General features: G+C 36.9%; 1 protein-coding gene across 1 annotated transcript; it reads right to left on the bottom strand.

Annotated features, from left to right (window-relative positions):
* Nucleotides 1-416: 416 nt before the first annotated feature.
* itgb3a (integrin beta 3a) lies at nucleotides 417-22,081 on the bottom strand. Its single transcript, XM_084434854.1, has 15 exons — nucleotides 21,920-22,081; nucleotides 21,595-21,680; nucleotides 19,784-19,982; nucleotides 18,930-19,182; nucleotides 18,664-18,826; nucleotides 18,383-18,544; nucleotides 13,973-14,068; nucleotides 13,772-13,861; nucleotides 13,295-13,429; nucleotides 11,433-11,862; nucleotides 8,750-8,972; nucleotides 6,417-6,514; nucleotides 3,777-3,896; nucleotides 3,301-3,467; nucleotides 417-1,819 (listed from the first exon to the last, which is right to left on the bottom strand). Exons 1-15 carry the CDS (start codon nucleotides 21,978-21,980, stop codon nucleotides 1,754-1,756), a joined length of 2,349 nt encoding a protein of 782 aa, XP_084290980.1. The 5' UTR covers nucleotides 21,981-22,081; the 3' UTR covers nucleotides 417-1,753.
* Between the last annotated feature and the right edge of the window lie 312 nt (nucleotides 22,082-22,393).

Genomic DNA, 22,393 nt, shown 5'->3' with positions numbered 1-22,393 from the left:
GTTGTACCAGGATCAACAAAGATGCTGATCCAGGAATATGTTATACTTGGTAAAATCATGTTCACCCTAAAATGCATTAAAACTAAAGCAAGCTGTACCTAAACCTGACAAACAGAAGAAGAAAAAACTAACAGAAAAACATACTGAGCGTTTTAAAATTTGCAATATACTGGAATTAATATTCAGAAGATGACAATTGTGGAAATCATTTGTCAAGAAGATTCTCTCTCTGAAAATAAGTTTTTTTTTTTAGAATTGTAAACATCAGATTTGTGTCAAAACCTCCAAATTAGGTTTCATTAGACCGGACTTGTGTTATTCCTCTATCAATAGCGCCACCAAATGGAATTGCAAATATAATGACCGTTTTTCAGACAGGTTTCCACAAACACAATCCCAGTCTGCCACTGGTCGGGCAAACGAATGAATGATTTAATACAGCAAATTACATTATATTTTTGTCTCTGTATAATAAAGGAAGTAAGAAAGTATTTTAACACTGGAAAAAGTTGCAAGCATTATCTTTAAAAAATAAAATGACAATGTGAGAATACATGATTAAAAACTCTTTCCCCCACCATTTTCAGACTATCCATGTTTTCACTGTTATAGGCCAGGGGGCGTTATGACTCATCTTCTGAAAGAGAAGAGAATCTCCAGATCAAAACACATGTGTAGAAAAAGCAGAAACAAGCGATAACATATGTAATCATATGCATATGTAAAATAACGCAATCATCAACATTAAACAGCATTTAAAATCAAAACTGCCTAACGTTACCGAATGAAATGTTGACCCAGGACGAGCTATGGACTGTGCAAGCATTAGTGGTGTTGATGGACTCTATCTACTCTATGTTTTGACCATCATTCTGAATCAGAACCAGTCGTAGTCTTTGACAAAATCATAAATGTGAAAATGATTTTTAAAAATGCTGGCGATGGCAGGCAACTCTTTTTGCCTGGTGGAGAAAGAGTTCAAATACAATAAATGAATACCAGCAGTGCAACTCAGTATTTAGTGCAGGAATATAGAGTAAGAACAGAACAGTTTTAGGGGACATTTACATAACACCATTTTCAACTAAAAATAGAAAACATTTTGTCTGTTCATTTACACAACAACAGCGTTTTGGGGGCCTGAAAACACAAGGTTTTTTTTAAAGATAACGTTAACGTTTCCATGTAAACTACAAAAACGTTAATTTGTGCAAACTGACGTCATGCGCAAGTGTATTACATGTTCAGGCACGTAGTGTTTCTTTAAAAAGTGGCATCGCCAACTACTGGCCTGGCATGAATAATACAGCATTTGTAGTCGTTTTCGCGGATCAGTGTAAACAGGGATCGTTTTGACAACATTGTCGTCTGTATGCAAAAAACACAAAGGAAAAACGTTTCTGTTTTTAGTAAATTGTTGTTGTGTAAACATACCAATTCCAATTCCACAACAGCATTACAGCATATGCTGCGTAATTAATATCATAAAATAAATTGTAAATATATACCAACATTTCTTATTAACAAAATGACACCGTGGAGGTAACTGTGGTATAAGTGGAAAAACTTTGGACCACTGAATTATTCATTGCGGTTGCACTGACCATGTTCACACTGTAGCTGTAATTGTCACTCCTGAATGCTTAATCCTGTTCTATACACATTCATATAAGATTAAAGGGTATTCTTGGCTGAGACGTGTTGTAGAGATGATCTGTAGTTGTTCTTGACAGAAGCAGATGTGGTTTCCTTCTTAACTGCCACGATACGCCACATTTTGGAAGGTGGTGGTGGCTCCTTTGTAGAGCGGATTGTTAGCCTTAAAGACAGGAAAGAGTTTCATAATGACCAGTGCTGCAGAGCTCATAGTCATTAATAATGAAAGTCTCAAGCACATCTGTACTTCTCATTTAGACCACTTGGTGTCCATTTGATGAATGATGTTATCTTTCCTGAATGTTATCAAAATTGTAACACTTTACATTTGTTAAAGGAGAACTCCGGTCAATTTTAACATTGAGCTAATTTTTTTGTACATTTGGAGTGCTGTCAATACAGAGAACAACGACAAAAATCGGTGTTGCCTACACCGTGTTATCCTCGTTTTAAAATTTGCACCCTGTTGACTTCAATGGGGCAAGTTTTAAACCTGCTTTTAGGCTCTTAACATCCTTGATGTGTCATTACAAGTGCACAGGTCATGTGAGTGATTCCTTCTGAGTGAACGCGGGTGAATCTGACTGCAGTAGATGTGAAAGAAATATATAAAAAATGATGTTTATTCAGCCAGCGCACATACCTGTATTTACATCTTGTTTTCGGTCGAAGTCCACAGTAGTCGATTGTCGAGTTCACGCGCATAGGTTTAGTACCTATGATCACACGCGTGAACTCGACAATCGACTACTGTGGACTTCGACCGAAAACAGGATGTAAATACAGGTATGTGCGCTGGCTGAATAAACATCATTTTTATTAATATCTTTCACATCTACTGCAGTCAGATTCACCCGTGTTCACTCAGAAGGAATCACTCACATGACCTGTGCACTTGTAATGACACATCAAGGATGTTAAGAGGCTAAAAGCAGGTTTAAACTTGCCCCATTGAAGTCAACAGGGTGCAAATTTTAAAAAGAGGATAACACGGTGTAGGCAACACCGATTTTTGTCGTTGTTCTATGTACTGACAGCACTCCAAATGTACAAAAAAATTTGCTCAATGTTAAAATTGACCGGAGTTCTCCTTTAACATGAACTAACAATGAAATAATTTATTAATCTTAAAGTTAAATTCATTTACTCAAATGTCATTAAAATCAAAAGTGGATCTATTAATATTTAATGGACCTGAGCTAACCTGAGCTAAGCTTCTTGACTCTTCTTGAAAAGGTTCTTTATAAGTCACAGGATTGCATAACTTTCATATTTAACGGTTATTTATGTTTTTTCTATACAGTGTGTTTATGTACTGTTTAATAAATAAAAATTAAAGTAGAAATTAATTTAAACAAAACGGATTTGTTAAAGATAAAGCCATAAAATTATCCCATGATGGGGACCCCTAAAGGGTTCTATATATGAAGTAACAGACAGAACACTTTAAGGTTCTATATAGAACCTTTTCCTAAGTGACAGTGTTATTTTGTCTGAGATTAAACATAGCAAGACTGTGAGCATGCTAGAAGTTCTGAGAGGAAGATAAATGTAATAAATGTAACTAGTGTAAGATAAATGCTGGTAACACAATACCAACAGGATATGGATGGTATTGCATAATAGTCTGAATGCGCGTCTCACCGCTTCCCACTTAGCCTTGGCTTTCTCTTCCTCAAACTTGGCAAATTCATGACGGTCGTGAATGGTGATCAGGAGCTTCCACACCAAGAGCGTAGCCAAACCCAGCAGCAGGACCGCACCAGCAACCGATAAAGCAACCACCAAGATGTCAGGACCCTTCGGACACTCTGTGAAAAAGAAAAAAATCATACTTTATACTCAGTTGCCATTTGAACTGATCTCTTCAGGATCTATTATTCTGTCCGTGTGGTCAAACATTAATAGAGAGGGGATGAGGATCTAATTGCTGAAGTTTAGACTTAATAAAAGAAACAAAACACTCAGGAGCACAGTATTCGATTTCAGAATCTGTGACAGTAGGAGAGGTACAGCCGGTATTTATCAGTCTCTCACAGAAACACAGAGAGTTTATTAGCATGAGCAGGGTTTGACAGCTACATGTCACATGTCTCGTTCTGCCCCTTCTCTTCTCTCACCTGGTTCTTTAACAAGATAGAGAAAGGATTTTCCACTAGCATCTTCATAATACTGGAAGTTCTGAACACAGTCATCCTCATCCTTGTAGCTGCAGTTCACTGCGTTCTTCTCGTGATAGACTGGAGAGAACAGATGATTATTAACTCTGCGAGAACAACAACTGAACACAATATACTGCATGAAAAACTAGGTTAAGTCACATATAGCCAAATGAAGCTGAGGTAAAAAATGGCATTATTAACAGAAATACTGCAGTTATATAGATTAGATGTATACACTTTGTCTGTGTAAAATAGAAAACAGTTGTTTTAAACTGTAATAATGTTTCACAAAATCACTATTTTTGATCAAATAAATGCAGCCTTGTTGAGCATAGGAGACTTCTTTCAAAAACATTTTTTAAAAATGCTAGTGTATTTTGGTAATGTTTTTATATCATGGATACGTCTTCTTTATACATCACCTTGCGTCAGTATCACAACTAATAACGTTCAATCTAGTTATTTTCCCTTAAATCGTGGCTGTAGACAAGGTTGTCCTCTGTCTCCCCTCCTCTTTGCTCTTGCAATAGAACCTCTGTCCGTTTATTTGAGGTCTTTCCCCATTTTTAAAGGCATTATGCGTTCTCGGGTCGAATTCAAACTTTCTTTATACGCTGACGATCTGTTATTGTATATCACAAATCCTGTTGGGGCGTGCCCTGTTATTCTTTCTTTTTTTCATAGATTTGGTTCGTTTTCGGGGTACAAGATCAATGTCTCAAAGAGTGAATGTTACCCTGTCAATGACCTGGCAATGCAGCTCTCTCAATCTGATATTCCCTTCAAACTGAGTCCTTCGGGATTTAAGTATCTGGGGGTTCATGTGGCCAGGTCCTACAAAACTCTTTATGATGTAAACTTTTCTCCCCTATTAACTGAGATTAAGGCTGATTTCCAAAGATGGGGTTGCCTCCCCCTTTCCCTGATTGGTAGAATTAATGTGGTTAAAATGAATGTCCTCCCAAAATTCTTGTTTCTGTTCCAGTGCCTACCTATATTTTTATCTAAAAGTTTTTTCAAAAATATTGATTCAGTTATATCTAATTTTCTGTGGAATGGTAAGACACCTAGAGTTAGGCTAAAACTACTTCAGAATTGCAAATTTGATGGTGGCCTCTCTCTACCAAATTTCAAAGTTTATTATTGGGCCACGAATATAACTAAAACTTTATTTTGGCTAAAATTGGTCAATATACCTTGGTGTCAGTTGGAAATACAATCATGTCCCTCATCCTCTTTACTGGCAATACTGTCTGGTGTGGCTTCAGTCAACCCCTCTGGCTTTACTAGCAACCCAGTGGTCATTTCCACATTAAAGATATGGTTTCAATTTAGAAAGCATTTTAAATTTCTTACTCCCACCATATCAAGTCCACTGTTGAGGAATTATGCGTTCAAACCTGCATTTACTGATTCCATTTTCACTTCATGGCATGATAAGGGTCTGAAATGTTTTAAGGATTTTTATAAAGACGGGGTTTTTTGTTCTTTCACAGATCTAACTAGCGAGTTCGGCCTCTCACCTTCACATCTTTTTAGGTATTTTCAAATTAGGAACTGTGTAAAATGTTTATTTCCTAATTTTCCGCAAATTCCTCCTGAGCAGACATGGGACAGTCTTTTACAGTTGAATTTTTCACAAAGATCTTTAATTTCTAAAGTCTATGGTACTATCCAGTCCTATGATGATCATTTAATCACTAGGACGAAGGAGGCTTGGGAGAAAGAGTTGGGTTTGGCCTTTGATGTTGACTGGTGGGACTCTGTTTTAAACGGTATTCATAAAGCCTCAATCTGTGCCCGCTTGACCTTAATACAATTTAAAGTAGTGTTCAGATGTCACTATTCTAAAACCCGACTATCGCAAATTTTCCCTAATACAATTGATATCTGTGACAGATGCTCTGGTTCGCCCTGTAATCTTGCACATATGTTTTTCTTTTGCCCAACCCTAGGAAATATTTGGCAAACTTATTTTGACACCATGTCTAAAGTGCTCCTCAAGACCATCGATATTTCTCCGCATGTAGCCATTTTTGGTACTCCTCAAGAATACCACTGTTTTTCATCAGCGCAGTTAGAGGTCCTGGCTTTCACTTCCTTGATAGTGAGACGCCATCTTCTTCTTAATTGGAAAGCAACAAATGCCCCATCCAGTACACTTTGGATGACTGATGTCATGTCTTTTCTAAGACTGGAAAAAATAAGATATTCTAAGAAAGGTAGTCTCGCCAAATTTTACAATAAGTGGCAACCATTTATGCAATTTTTCCAGGCTAACTAGGCCTAACTCTAACACGCACTCCCCCTTAAAAAAATTATTATTATTTTTTTTTTTTTTTTTGTAATAAATGTATAAATCTATATTTTTGTATATTTTTTTTTTATTTATTATTATTTTTTTTTTTGTTTATAAAAAAAAAAAAGACAATTTGAAAAAAGGTGTATACAAATATGTTTGTTATTGTTATCCAAGTGCCTTTACTTTGTTTTTGTGTGCAAATCAATAAATATATGAAACAGAAAATGCTAGTGTATTAATATAGGCTACTGCGGTCAGAAAGCATGTATTGTGGATTGGTTGGAGGTAGAGATTACCCAGCTCATCCACCGGCACAATCTCATCTCTGCAGACGTGATTGCAGTTCTTCTCAAATAGATCCCCTCTCTTATAGTGTTTGCACTCCACACACTCCCTGCAGATGCACACATAAATCCACTTTAAACAGTTAAGTAAAGAAAGAAAAAAACTCAATGTCCACACACATACATTAAGCTACCTAAATAAAGATATACCGTGGTTTGTTGATTTTTACATAAATATTCTAAACTTTCACCCAATATAAGTCACAATATATAAATTTTTTGTTGAGATATTACTCCAAAGTAGTTTCATCATGTTCTACAATTCTTCTAATATCTGAACCAAGGTTATTTTCGTAAACGAAAACTGAAACTGAGACTAAAACTATTTGTCAAAAAAACATTTTCGTAAACTGAAATAAAATAGAAATGTCAACATAAATGAAAAACGAAACCGAAAATAAATACAACTGAAATAAAATAATAATTAGCAAAAATAAATAACCATTTTCGTAATTAATAAGCTCTCATCCTGTACCAGAAAATCAAGGTTTTCCATTGGACTGCGCCAATGTAAACAAGACAGATGTATGACCGTTGCGGCTCTTTTGCAGCCTTTAAGAAGCAGAAATGGCCAAATAAGTAGACCTATTTCCATCATGTCTAGACCGTATGCAAAAACAGCTGTTAGCTTATCTTTATTCCACGTAAGATAACCATCTCATGTGAAACTTAATAATCAACAAGATACCACACATATTAGACAGAAGACCATACTGATAAGAAAACGGAAAAAACAAATAACATGTCTAGCCCACAAATAGACTAATAGTAAACTAGACAAATAGTAAACTAAATGTCATGAATATGAGAGTATATGATATTAAAATATACAACAGACAAAAAGCATAAATGGATCAATACAAGAATAATATTTGAAAGGATTAATCATAGAAATAAATAACCATAAAAGAATAATCATAATTATCATACGCACATGTTTCTTTCTTTTTCTTATACACCACATGTTTAACAAGATTTAATGAATGAGTAATTTTTACTTTTATACTTTTAAGTTGCATTTGTTTGGTTCTTTGTTCAATCTCAAACAATTATTTTATTTTTATTATTAAGAGGTTTGCACAAAAGTTAAAGGGATAGTTCACTTTGAAATTAATTTTTGATATGTTTTAGCTTACCTCAAGGGCATCCAAGATGTAGGTGTCTTTTTTTCCGCAGTAGTTTCAATTTTGATATTTTTAGGTCAAACCGTTCTTGTCTGTCAGTCATATAATGCAGGTCGATGGTCACTGGCTCAAAACACAAGCACAGAGTCCAAATTAAAACAATTCCCCATCGTCCAAATTAAACAATTTCCCATCGTAAGTACACATTGATGGCCTAAGACACGAAACGAGCGGTTTGTGTGAGAAAACGAACAGTATTTATATCGTTGTTATGTCTTGAAAACAGCACACGTCCAAATGATCTGAAGGCGCGGGCGGGTATAGATATATAAATAGATGTCGCCTTGGCTACTGCAGTTCATTGGAACGAAACCGTAGCCAAGCGACATCTAGTGTATACATCTATACCCGGCCGCGGGCGGGTATAGATTTATACACTAGATGTCGCCTTCGCTACTGCAGTTCATTGGAACGAAACCGTAGCCAAGGCGACATCTATGTATATATCTATACCCGCCCGCGCCGTCAGATCATTTGGACGTGTGCTGTTTTCAAGACATAACAACGATATAAATACTGTTCGTTTTCTCACACAAACCGCTCGTTTCGTGTCTTAGGCCATCAATGTGTACTTACGATGGGAAATTGATTAATTTGGACGATGGGGAATTGTTTTAATTTGGACTCTGTGCTTGTGTTTTGAGACAGTGACCATAGACCTGCATTATATGACTGACAGACAAGAACGGTTTGACCTAAAAATATCAAAATTGAAACTACTGCGGAAACAAAGACACCTACATCTTGGATGCCCTTGAGGTAAGCTAAAACATATCAAAAATTAATTTCAAAGTGAACTATCCCTTTAACTGTAAACTGCAAACATTAAACTTTGCTAAATTAAATGCATTTTACTGGAAGTATTCTGTTAACTCTTCTTAACTATACAAAAACTGAAACTAAATATATAAAAACTAAATATAAATGTGTTCACAAAATAAAAACTAAACTAAAACTAACAAAACTAAAACTAAACTGAAATGTATAGGAAATTTGGAAATTATATTAAGATACAAACTAATTTAAAAATGCAAACCTATAATAACCTTGATCTGACCTTCATCCTCACCAAGATAGGAAAGCGTGCCGACACACACTCACTTTTTGATGGTGCAGGCATCTGGGCAGGTGGGGCACTTCTCACAGGTCGATCCATAAGCTCCTGGCTGAGTGCACTCACAGACCCCACACGCACAGTGTCCACGCCCACTACAGAGCATTCCTCCACCCCCCATACAGGTGTCTGTGCGGGTCGAACAGTCACAGCTCTCGCCGGACCATCCCGGACCACAGTGACAGGACCCGCAGTTGCACTCACCATTACCTAACGGAGACAACAAACATTATTAATGGCTGTTAATGACTTAACAATGATCTCAGGTCATTGCTGAAGGTGATCATGAGGTTTTTCCTTAAAGGTTTTTTCACCCAAAATTAAAATTCTGTAAATGAATGTAAGCTATTATTTTCTCAATGGAACATAAAAGTAGAAATTTTGAAGAATCTACAAGCAGCTCTTGATATACAACGACCGTTCATAGTGAATAGATACAGATGCAAAACTCCAACAAAAAAAAGAGACAAGTATCATTAACATATTCCATCTAATTCTAGATTTACAATTTAAGCGTCACGTGCATTGTTACATTTTCCAAAAAAACATCACTTAGTATGATTTATAAGCTGTTTTCCTCATGTGGACCATGGAGATGCGTAAACATAAACTACTATTCAAAAGTGAGAAATATTTTTGGTAACACTTTAGTTTAGGGTCCAATTCTAAATATTAACTTGTTGCTTATTAGCATGCATATTACTGAGATATTGGCTGTTTATTACTAGTACTTAAAAAAGCACATATTAATGCCTTATTTTGCATGACCATATTCTACATCCTTTAATCCTACCCAATACCTAAACTTAACAACTACCTTACTATTAATTACTATTAATATTATTAATTAAGCAGTAATTAGGAGTTTATTGAGGCAAAAGTCATAGTTCATATAGTTAATAGTGAGATTTGGACCCTAATCTAAAGTGTGACTTATTGTCTGACTTATAAGTGTGACCATAAGTCTCATATGTTCACCGAGGGTGCATTTATTTGCCCCAAATTACAGTAAAAACAGTAATATTGAGAAATATTATTACAATTTAAAATAATTATTTTCTATTCTAATATATAAAAAAAAAAATCTGTGATGGCAAAGTTAAATTTTCAGCATCATTACATCAGTCTTCAGTGTCACATGATCCTTCAGAAATCATTATGCTGATTTGCTGCTCAAAAATTGTCTTATTGTTATCAACGTTGGCAGCCGTTGAGCTGCTTAATCATTTTTATGGAAACTGTGACACATTTTTCAGGATCCTTTGATGAATAGAAAGTTCAAAAGAACAGCTTTTGAAATAAATGTTTTTTGTAAGATTATAAACGTTTTTACTGTCAATTCACATCACAATTTACGATCCATTCCATGCCGATTTTAATCAACTTCCTGCCGTACTTAAAATAAAAATCTTGACCCCAAACTTTTGAACAGTAGTGCATGTAAATATACTGTATATTCTAAATTAAACCACAGTATGTGTGTAAATCCTGAAATACAACATGGTGTTACATAATACCGACGTAGTGTTTGTTATTGAAGCAACAGAGCATTAAACTAAAACATCAACATTTCCCAACTCAACATATTCATTGCAACACACATAATTCATAAGAAAACCAGTTGCATTAATCACCTGAGTCTTAAGAACTAGCTTTACCAACTAGCAGTTAACCAAGGAGTAGCCTAACCAGTCTTACTTTTCAGATTCAAATTAGACCAATCTATCCGTTTCAGAAACTTAAAAAAAAGTTATGACCGGTCTTTAAAAAATAGATGACTAACTTGTAAGACTAGTCTAAACAGTTTATGCGAATGACCACTAGTTTGTACACTGTTTTGTTCATTGTGTGTGGTTCTGGCAAACCTCAAGTTGTTGAGACATAGCCTACATATCTTTGTCCTTGTGGGGACATTTTTTGCTCTGCATGAGGAAAACAGCTTATAAATCATACTAAGTGATGTTTTTTGAAAATGTAACAATGCAGAATGTTTTCTGTGAAGGGTTGTGTTTAGGGATCGGGTTAAGGGATAGAATATACAGCTTGTACAGTATAAAAATCATTGTGTCTAGGGAAAGTCCATATAAAACATGAAACCAAACGTGTGTGTGTGTGTGTGTGTGTGTGTGGTGTACGTATGTGTGTCTACGTTCCAATGTTTTCAGTTATTTATACCCAGAGGCTATACTTGTCGACTCTAATTCTTCATATAGTTCAACACATATCCACCCACAGATCATCTCAGATTTTGAGCTAGTGCCTAATCACACTACTTTCACAAGGCATTTAACTAACCATACCCATTACACATGCTACTAAAAGTCTCACTTTTCCAACCAACACATTCTTTCATGCATTTAACTCAATGTTTAGCTGAATAGAGAATATGACGTGAGCAACATAAATCATGTGACAGGCTTCAGGCTGCTGGCACTCCAAGCTGGATGTGCACAGACATGCAAAACTGAAGATCATCCTCCCATAACATCTAATAAATCCAGCATATCTGAGTCACACTGAGTCACTGTTTGGTTCTAAACGTGGATCAAATGGCCTAATATGGTGAAACACTGTCTTCGCGATGAGGCAAGAACAAAAAGCTGTGAGTGATCCTTTACAAACATGCAATGCTTTTATTTGTTCTTTTAAGACCACTTTATCCAACCTTACCTGAGCACATCAGTCCTTTGGAACGGAGGCAGCTGAAGTCGTCACATTCACAGTACGGCCCCCAAACCTTCCCAAATTCACTCGAGCGACAGGCACACTGGCCGCACACACAGTCTCCGCGTCCGCTACAGGCCGGGGTTTCTGGGTTGGGGCTGCAGCTGCCTTGTTGGCTGGGTTTATATTCGCCCTCGGAGCACTCGCATCGAGGGCCCAGTCGGCCCGGATCGCACAGGCACACGCCGCACTCCAGGGTTCCATTGCCGTGGTGACAGGACGGGCTGGCGGGCATTGAAGACTGCTGACAGCTACATTCACAAGCAAAGTCCACAGTGACCTGAAGGCTGTCTTTAAAGCCCAATGGCTTTACGATGAAGGTCCGACTCTTTTCTTTGGGACAGCCGTGAAGTTTCGCTTCAATGTTAAATGAAACCTATGGGAAAGTAAGATAAGAAACTGTAGAGTACGGCACTAGCAATGCTGAGGTGATGAGTCCGATTCCCAGAGAATGCATGAACTGAAAAGACGTATGGCTTGCAATGTCAGTTGCTTCTGATAAAAGCATCTGTCAAATGTAAATACAGTCAAACCAAAATTGATTCAGACACCCTCAACATTCCTCACATTATCACAGTTTTTTTGCTATAGTTTAGAAAACGATAATAAAATATGACAAGAACTCAGAGTTATTAAATCAGTTGATATTTCACTGGTTTTGGCCATCCTTCTGTTAGACTGTCTCAAAAATGAATTAGGTTGAATAGCTGTCAGCTGTTAAATTTAAGTACACAATTAGACAATACCAATTTAGATCAACCAATTACCAAGCAATGCTTAATTCTGTTTAAAACACTTTGTAAAAACACTTAAGCAAAACATGGTCAGGTCAAAGTGTCCGAATAATTTTCGGATTTTTGTATACATTTTACTGGTAATCCACTGTATGAAGAATTTTTGGGAAAATATGTCACAGTTTACTTTGTTTCGCTATCCTCACTTACATAAATGAACTATAGTGTCCTGCACCCACCACTAAAAAAATAAAATAAAAAAAAAGATATCTGGTGTCTGATTAATTTTTGGTTTGACTGTATATTCCTTGTTTACAAAATAAACAGTGTTTAAATGAACCTCACAGAGTGATTTTAATGTATACTGACGGGTACTGTAATGGAAATTTTACTTTTAAATGTGTTCTTTTACATTTAGATGTGTTTTTACTTCTGGGTGTGTACAACTTGTATTAACGTTGAACATTCATTTTTTTACTCATAAGCATTTAAAGAAATATAATCATATAAGCTAAAAGCACATTATTAAAGATATGTAACCAAGTTTTAGAAATGCATAAGTTAAGACAAGCTTACAGGAACGAAATGTTCTGGGTGATAGATGACTTAGTAGCAAAGAGACTATGTGTACTCAAAGTGACCTATTGTTGTACTTCAAGTGTGAAAAATGTGTGCGCAGCTTGGATCGAACTAAAGATAGGCAAAATGTGTTAATTTGAGCAGCAGCTAAAAAACAGGAACCTTTAGCAGACATGGTATTCTTCTGTCTAGATAGAATTTATGTTAGACAAGAGATCTTGAACAAAGATGTTTCCTTTTAAGGTAAACAAGAGATGTAGCCTACCCAGGATGTGTTAGGGGTATATAACCATGGCAAAGGGAACTAACCCCTTGCGCTTCTCATATCAGACTCTGACTGATGTGTGAACAGCCTTTCTTGCAAGAAATAAAGATCTTTATAACTTTTGAAATCTTCAGCTGTCTTCCAATTATTGTTTAAAGTCTAGAAAGAATTTCCACGACAGTACACAAACTATATAGTTGCTTTCTAACATCAGTACATCAGATGCTGACCATATCTCCGATTTTGAGTCCGTCGCAGGACCGGACACCTGCAATGACCTCTTCATCCAGGCATTTTGCGTTGATGAACAGAGATAACTCATCCGGCACACCCAACAACTCCAGCTCAACCTTAGACCTGATCTTCTACAAAGACAAATGGCACATAGATCAGAGGTCAACCTCTCCGACTTCTCCCTCTATTTTAGCTTAAGCCCTGCTGGCTTGGAATGGTAAAATATGACTGTTCAGAGTGACATACCACCTTCTACAATTGAAACAAAAGTATGTATACTTTATGCACATATACTTTGTATTTTTGTAATATAATCGGAGAACGCTGACTCTGGATGCTGTATGTATTTGCAATGCTAATATCTGGTTAATTTTTAGGAACACACTTAAAGATATCAGAGAACACATAATAGTTCAAAGCAAAACAGAACACGAAGTTCTCATAACCAACAAATTCCTGCCAAAGTGACTTACCGCATATGCATCCAGAATGAGTTGCACAACATTTCCAGAGTCTTTATCGAGCGTTCCAACTGCAGAGCCAGGAATCAGCTCGCTGTAATTCTGTGACAATGCAGGAAACATGAAAACATCCCATTAATGTGTGTAAATGTGTGTAAATATTATGCACAAACGTGTTGTAAGTATGTGTTTGACAAAAATATAGAAACTCACACGATATAGTGGCACCATAAGGCTGGTTACAGCAAAGATAAGGTTGATGTTATTCTCAGATATCTTGTCCGTGATCATGCCAATTGAGGGATAGTCCTACAAATACACATTAAAAAAAAGAAGAAATGATATCTATCTATCTATCTATCTATCTATCTATGCATATTATGACCATTCAAAGGTTTGAGGTCAGTAAGATTTCTTTTTGTTTTTGAGGTTGCATATACAGTAAAAACAGTAATACTATGAAATATTATTATAATTTAAAATAACTTTTCTTTTATATATTTTAAAATGTAATTTATTTTTGTGATGTCAATATTGAATTTTCAGCATCATTACTTCAGTCTTCAGTGTCACATGATCATTCAGTATGAAGGTAATGAAGGTAATATGATGCCATAAAGAATCGCATGCGCAGGGTAAGATTTGTGAAAGTGTAGGCTACATAAGATTGCAAGCGTAAATTAAATTTGCGTGTGCAAGAGAAGATTTGTAAATGTGTAAACCGCCTTTCAAGTGTAAGAAAAATATATTTGCAGCATTTCACTGTTATTGTATTTCATGTATTGTGAAGCTGCAGCTTCATGCAAACGCAAAATAAATAAGATCTGTATTCTTCTGACTTTCATTTTTCCGCGCTTACACTTTTGGCACTTTTGTTCGCACATATATGGCCAAAAGCATTGCAGGCCTGTGAACAGCAATTTGCAAGCGAAAACAACAGTGTCAGGAACTGCATCGCGTAAAACCTTTGAGTAAAAAAATGAACTGTTGCAGATGCCTAAATGACTTGTTGTGTACATGCGGCAAAAAAGTTCCCGAAATAACCCTGTACAGTTGTGTCTTTCTTTTAGCTGCGCTTACAGTTTTGGAACGATTCTCTTAAAGACCCACTCCGATGAAAATCATGTTTTTCTAGGTGTTAACATGTTCTTGTGGCATTTTTCTGATGTTAGACGACATATCTTGAGAAAAATAAGCTCAAAGTTGTATTTCTGAGTATTTCTCCATTCAAATGGCTGTGAATCAGTAGCAGACGCTAAAATGCCGGCTAAAATAGACTGGAGTTGTGACCTAGTAACTCCACTGGGCGGGGCCACAAGCTCATACTCCCCTCCGCCCCGCCCCCTCAGGTTCTGAGGAGTAGAGAAGACGATGGCGGATCAACACCTATGTGCGGTAGCGGGTTGCAATGCTAAGAGGAGAGATATTGGTAATATGTCCTGATTGATCACTGTGGGAGGGATGAAATATCGAGGCGAAGTCGAGCTGTTTTTTACCAAGACGTCTCGGAGTGAAATAATGATCGGTGATAACTTTGGTGATAACTTTGATTAACTTCGGATAATAATAATTAACGTGTATATAATACTGTAATGCTTCTATATTGACTTCTATACGTGCCAACGGCTCCGCCCACAACGCAGAGGCGAATTGCTAATGAGCTACTCTGCTGAAGCGAAGTCCCCAGAAAACGGCTGTGATTTGGGCTAAAAACGGCATAATCATAATTTAAAGACCACTGAGAATGTTTAAAAATAGCTCAAAATATGATCGGAGTGGTACTTTAATGATTTATTTATTTAACACGTATGTGTACATTAAAAGTACCATTTTGGCCACGAGAGCGATGCTGAGCCAAAGATGTGTTCTGGCGACTGGCGTGTTTATTGAACCAATCAGATAAGAGTAAATCGAGAGTCTGCGAGAAGCTCATTTGATTGGCTACATGATGAAGGTGGACCCGCCCTCTTCGCGCTTGCAAAAATCAATGAGTTTTATTATCTTTATAATTCCGAAATACTATGGTGGCTGAGAGAGTTCAACGCGCTGCAACTGAAGAAAACACATGCAAATAGAGAAACACCCACAAATTAAAGTCGGCATGAAATCAAAATGGACCCTATTTACTTTGTTAGCGCATATTACTAGTCTTGTGGTGAACAATTAATCCGTGCAAGTTAAAACACAGAAGAAAAAAAATTTGGCTTCGTAATCTTTAATCAAAATCTGAAAATGCCCCTCCCCTCTGCATTGGAGGACCTTCCCTGATGACGTAGGTTTGACGGCTTGGTTTGGGAAACGCTTAACCACTCCCCTCAAACCGTTAGTCTGTAATGAGCGAGAGATGGAGAGGAGGAGCGTTAGAGTAAAACCCTGCCCTCTGTTCAATATTCCTTTTCACTGGGAAATACGTCACAGCTTGGAGAAAAATCGTTTGCAACTTCCGGTTCACGCGGACTTTAAAGGAACACTCCACCGTTTTTTGAAATAGGGCTTATTCACCTTCTTTCCTACATTTAGATAGGTGGGCAAATGCATTTTTGTCTCAGTGCATGCACTGTTTTAGTTTGACAGGGTCGGCGCTAGCTTAGCTTAGCATAATGAATGTAATCCTTTGTTGCCAGCTAGCATGTCCTGAGTAAAAGTAATATAAAAAAAAACAAAAAAAAACACAGAATTACTTCTTGTGGCCTGCGTATTCACAACGAGTACAAATAGCGATGCAGATTAACACTAGGCGATTTCCTATGCAGATATTGACATGGGACTATATTAGGGGGAAGCACAGGCGAAGCACTGCTACTTGGGCTCAGAGATATCACGCCCAAGTAGCAGTGCTTCGCCTGTGCTTCCCCCTAATATAGTCCTTAATATATAAGTCAATATCTGCCTAGGAAATCACCTAGTGTTAACTATTTGTACTTGTTGTGAATACGCAGGCCACAAGAAGTAATTAGGTGTTTTTTTCTATTTTTTATATCACTTTTACTCAGGACATGCTAGCTGGCAACAAAGGATTCCATTCATTATGCTAAGCTAAGCTAGCGCTGACCCTGTCAAACTAAAACAATGCATGCACTGAGACAAAAATGCATTTGCCCACCTATCTAAATGTAGGAAAGAAGGTGAATAAGCCCTATTTCAAAAAACGGTGGAGTGTTCCTTTAAGAAAACATCTTGAACAGTTTCACAACACAAGTGTGCTCCAAATACTCACAACACAACAAAATACAGAAATGCGCTGCAAATAGCACAGACAACAACAGAAATGTTTCCAGAGGACCCCAATAAGTGACGAACCTGGCTGGGACGTGCTTATTGCTCGTGAGCATGCCTATGCCTAACTCCCTTCGAAGGGCAGAGCCCTTGAAGTGGGGACTTTGTAGTGAGCAGGGCACGTGTGTGTCATTATGTAACCATTTGGAACGCACTTGTCCTTGTGAAGGGAGCAAAAGTGCGTAATTTCGCAATTACGTAATTTCCTCATTATTTTCACCTGGGATGTTCCCATGACAATGCAGCACGGTGTCCATTAGCTGTTCTGTTCACTTCTTACAACAGAAATTTCTCATTATTGCTGTTAACAATATTATTTTGTTATTAATTAAAAAAAAGTATTAATATTATTTAAAAAAAAAAAAAAAAAAATTACAAAAAAAGTTTTTAAAATATGCGTTATATATCTGTGTGTGAGTGTCTCAACTTTAAAACTTGCCTTCTCATCTTTGGACCCTGCATTACCTAAAATTTCTTATGAAATTTATTTAAACATAACATGACAAATGTGTACAATGTAACTGATGCATAAAAATCTTAACCTCATGTTACCCTTTTTCTCTATCTTTTTTTTTTTTCAGCTCATTGTTAACTCTTCTTTTCTCATTTGTATTCTGAAGACATTGAACATATTGTTAATACATTTTGTATATTGTATACAAAGTTATATGTCATAAACATGTCATCTCTGTATGTTTTGCACAAAAAAAGAGTCAACTTATAAGCTATAAGAGCTATAAGCACGTCCCAGCCGGGTTCGTCACTTATTGGGGTCCCCTGGAAATATTTCCGTTGCGGTGTGTGCTATTTGCAGCGCGTTTCTGTATTTGGTTGTGTTGTGAGTATTTGGAGCACATGTGTGTTGTGAAACTAATGAAGATGTTTTCTTAATTTGCGGGTGTTTTTTCTATTTGCATGTGTTTTCTTCAGTTGCAGCGCGTTGAGCTCTCTCAGCCACCATAGAAATCATTATAATATGCTGATTTGCAGCTCAAGAATTTTTTTTTTATTATTATTAGCATTTGAAACAGTTGTGCTGCTTAATCATTTTGTGAAAAAACACAATACTTAGTTTCAGGTTTCTTCGATAAATAGAAAGTTCAATAGAAAAATATATCTTTTGCCTCGACTACAGGTCTTTACTGTCACTTTTGATCAATTTGATACATCCTTGCTGACAAATGTATTAATTTCTATACACATTAAACACACACACACACACACACACACACACACACACACACACACATATATATATATATATATATATATATATATATATATATATATATACACACACACAGCGAGAGAAAGAGAGAGAGATTTGTCCAATATATGTTGGCTGACCAGTATAGTGGACTTGTCATATTCATTTTTGTCATTGATATAGCACTCTCCATCATGGGGCTGGACGATTCCAGCCAGCTTGGCATCCAAAGCCAAATGACTTCTGTCATCGCTTGTGAAAATCAGCAAATGAGATGCATCAGGCCTCCATCCAATCTTTTCCTGGAAAAAAGAAAAAGGAGGTCATACAGAAAGGTAAAGAGAACGGATGTTATATTAGCGAGTACGAGGATATCATAGAGTTGTTTAATTTGTAGACCAATTTTGTTTAATTGTGTTACCTTGCATACTACTGCTTGTATGATGGCATCAAATCCGCCCTCAGGGGCATCTCTGTTTCTGGACACTTTCTGTTTCTTCACTTCCTCTGTGAACCGCTCTACCCGCTCCGTCAGAGACAGCACATTACGATAGCCGAACTGCGGTGGGCAGGGTTCAATAGACCTACACCACACACAGCAGGGAGACAGAAATCACTCAACTTAGTTACTCTCTCTAAATGTCATATGCTTTTCTACAGGACCATGTGAGATGAAATTGACCTTACTTATGGCAAGGATTCTTGATGACTTCTTCAGAGTACATGTACATATAAGGTGAGAGCGTTTTGTCTACAAAAGCTCCAAATCCCATGCGTAGATCACTGGTGACGCCACGTAATCCACTGGCCAGATTATTGCCAAGGGCATAAAGCTTCTGCAGGTCGTCCTTCATGGTATTGGTCATGTCCATCAGGTAGTACAGGTCAACTGGGTAATCAGATACTTGCTTCACATTGACGCTGAATTGCATTGAATCGTCTTAAAGAAATCGAAGGGAAGAAGGAGTTACAACTATCTGAATTTGAAGACAAAACTTTTTTACTTCATGGATTTTTTGAGAACATGATCTGTTTGGGCTCAGAGAGACGATAAGACCCTTTTACTAGCTCATGAAACATACTTAGTATTTAAATGTCAGGTTTTAACATCATGATTTGTTCTGCTCGTAAATGATCTGGTCATAAACAGATCCTGAAATCTGAAACTGAAATATGATGATAAATATAATATTGGGCTAGTGGGTTTTGATTTGGTCACAGTAACATACAATTTGTATTATTATTAATATTATTATCATTATTTAAAAAAAAAAAAAAAAAAAAAACAATAATGTCAAAATTCATGCTTTTTTCCTCTGGGACACCAAAGATCAAGAACATAGTATCAGGGTTTAAGACGAGACAAGTGAAGTAAAATGAAGGTGAAGGGGAAGTGATAAGAAAAGAAAAGAAAAGAAAAGAAAAGAAAAGCTGTGGGAAATTTACCAAAAACTATGCAGTGGGAAATATGTGTTAACATACTGAGGGACTATGTATCTGTAATAAACACATATTATGTTTGTTTTGTTGAAGTAGCATACCTGGCCTGAGGGTCAGGTGGATTTTTTGTGGTTTGATCTGAGTGATGTCGCTGCCTGAAACCTTGTTACTCAGTGGGACATCCTCTAGGATCCTCATGCTGCTAACTGGAAACTCAATAAACTTCACGCCACAACCAGACTGAATGAGACTGTCTTTGAGATCACACCGGGACACACTTGACCCTCCCTTTCCGAAGATCTAACAGATACACACATACACATACTGATGACCAGGGCTGCCAACTTTTGAGTTTAGCATGTAGTTAGAATTATGGAGGGGGGGGGGGGGGGGGGGGGGGGGGGGGGTTATATTGGGGGATGTAAAAAAAAAACAAAAAAAACACTTGCATTACAAAAGTGTATCGTGATTGTCAAAAGATTTGGTAACTAGACAGAATTTTTTGACAACATGTTACAATGTTTACATAGTACAATGACTGGTAGGCTACTGTTTTTATTATTGCTTGACACAAAATTCACGATTTCAATTCAATTCAATTCTTGTGATTTGATTCCGATCTTGATTCAATATCGATTCATTTGGATAAATATTAGGTACAGTAGATAGCCTTAATTTTTCTCAAGAAAACAATTCTCACCTAATGCTGTAAACATATGGAGCCCTGTCATCTGGTATTATTATTAAAGGTGCATTGCGCAAGTCTCTGAGTTTTTGCAGAACTATGCCCCCTTCTGGCGACACGCGAAACTGCAACCAGAGTTGTGCACGCGGTTATGTGGAGTTTGCGTTGGGGTTTGGGATGAACTAGAAGCCGGTCTGTTTGAATCCATCTTCTACTTTTGCAAAAGTCGCTTGAGTTGTCTTCGCTGATGCGGATAATGGCGGCGAATACACAAACCTGCCAGACATAGCCAGGTGAGCGTGAACGCGCATGACGTCACGCCCAGTCGATTCCGTCCCGAATCCCTCTTATTTATTTTACTGTACAGGATTATAGAGGCAATCGCAGTGATCATAGAAGGGCTCATTCAGCCCATCAGGCAAGTGTTTAAGCATGTATGGGTTAGAAAAACGGGTATTTTTAACATGAAAAGTTGCTTAATGCACCTTTAAAGGTTAAAAATAATATCTCAAATAAAATATATTTATTATAATAGCCTAACAACGTTATAATATTTTAATGATATAAGTAAAAATATAATAAATATGTATTATAGTGCACATATTTAGCGAAATACTCGTCTCTATAGCTCATTTGTCTAGCCAAATAACGTGCTATGGTCGTTAAATGGCTTTCCTGCTGTTCTCCAGCTGTTTTATTGACCTCTTTCCGCGGTTGAAAAACACTGATTGATCGATATTATGTATGAGGCATTTACATTTCGGTAAGTTAACTGTATCTTTCAACATACCTATTGTTAATGCGTGTTTATTTACTATTAATAATTAATACTATTACTATTGATATAAATTTATATACCTAGTAAATAGTAGGTTAAGTGATGACTGGTTTGACTGAGGCGATACAGCGATCTGTCACATCACATTTACAAGCTCCAAAAAGGTATTTATTGTTTGAATTTTGTGATAAAATTGGTAGAATATGAGAGCTGGGAATTTGTTTCCTATATCAAAAGTAACCTGCTCTGTCTTGTCTGTCGGTGTTTGTCATCTTTGCTTTGTAGTTTTTCTCTGCTGAAGAAAACGGATGTGTGGCCTGTGATAACCAGAGTGAGACATTTCAAGCAGCCAGAGCCAGTAGTACAGAGCCAACATACTTTTACATACTTTTGTGTGTCTATGCGAGTGTGTTTATTTGTGCATGTGGTGGATGAAATAGTGTTTATACCTCCTGAGTGCACCAGGCACAGGTTGGATGGATCGACAGGCATTCTTTACAGCTACTCACTCCTCTGGAAGTGCAAATGTTAGAGCCTAGAGAAACAAGACTATCATTAATCTCATATACATGCTTTAAATGGTTTGTAGCCTACTCTTTATAAAGGTCTTCTTTCAGGTTCCATTGTACAGCCTCTCAAGTATGTTGAAACAAGTGAAAGATTAATCAAATGTAGCCTAGGAAATAATAATAGTAAAAATGTTTGCAGCACATGCACATTCCTCTCATTCTTTGTGTGATTAACTAAACAACCAATAACAAAAGGCAAACTTACTTGTAGCTGAGGAAACTAGAAGCAAAACTGGTATCCAAACTTCCATCAAATTTAGTCCCATTTTAACAGAACTAAACTACTGAATGCCTCCTGCTGTAGAAACTCTGTCTCAACTCTGATTCTCTGATGCGCGAATTGGGAGTGGAAACTACCGTATCGACATGTAAGGACAGATGGCGTTTCAGCATTTCGCAAATGTTATGTTTCATCATCAAGATTCAAGACACAGATAAATGTATAACCACAGGCAAGTAAAGACTCAGCAACACTGATAAAAATGATTATGTTGATTCCTGTGCCCCAGAGTCTACTTAAAAAAATATGAGTGCAAAAACTTAAAATTAACTTAAATTTTACTCATTGTTTTTTCAGTGTAATGAACACTGAATGACAGCTTTGGGACTCTGTATTTACAACCCTGTCTTACGGCAATTAGTACGTAGGCCTATTTTACGAGGTGACTAATTCGTAATT

This window comes from Rutilus rutilus (assembly GCF_951802725.1).
Source record: "Rutilus rutilus genome assembly, chromosome: 1".
NCBI classification, from domain to species: Eukaryota; Metazoa; Chordata; class Actinopteri; order Cypriniformes; family Leuciscidae; genus Rutilus; species Rutilus rutilus.
This window is presented reverse-complemented; position numbering and strand designations above follow the sequence as displayed.

Excerpts from the sequence above, each read along its gene's own strand:
- itgb3a (XM_084434854.1), bottom strand. The coding sequence starts at position 21,980 with ATGGGACTAAATTTGATGGAAGTTTGGATACCAGTTTTGCTTCTAGTT. Across the intron at positions 6,515-8,749 it reads GATGCCTGCACCATCAAAAA|GGAGTGTGTGGAGTGCAAAC; the intron begins GTGAGTGTGTGT and ends GTGCATCTGCAG. Across the intron at positions 3,468-3,776 it reads CTATCTTGTTAAAGAACCAG|AGTGTCCGAAGGGTCCTGAC; the intron begins GTGAGAGAAGAG and ends TCTTTTTCACAG.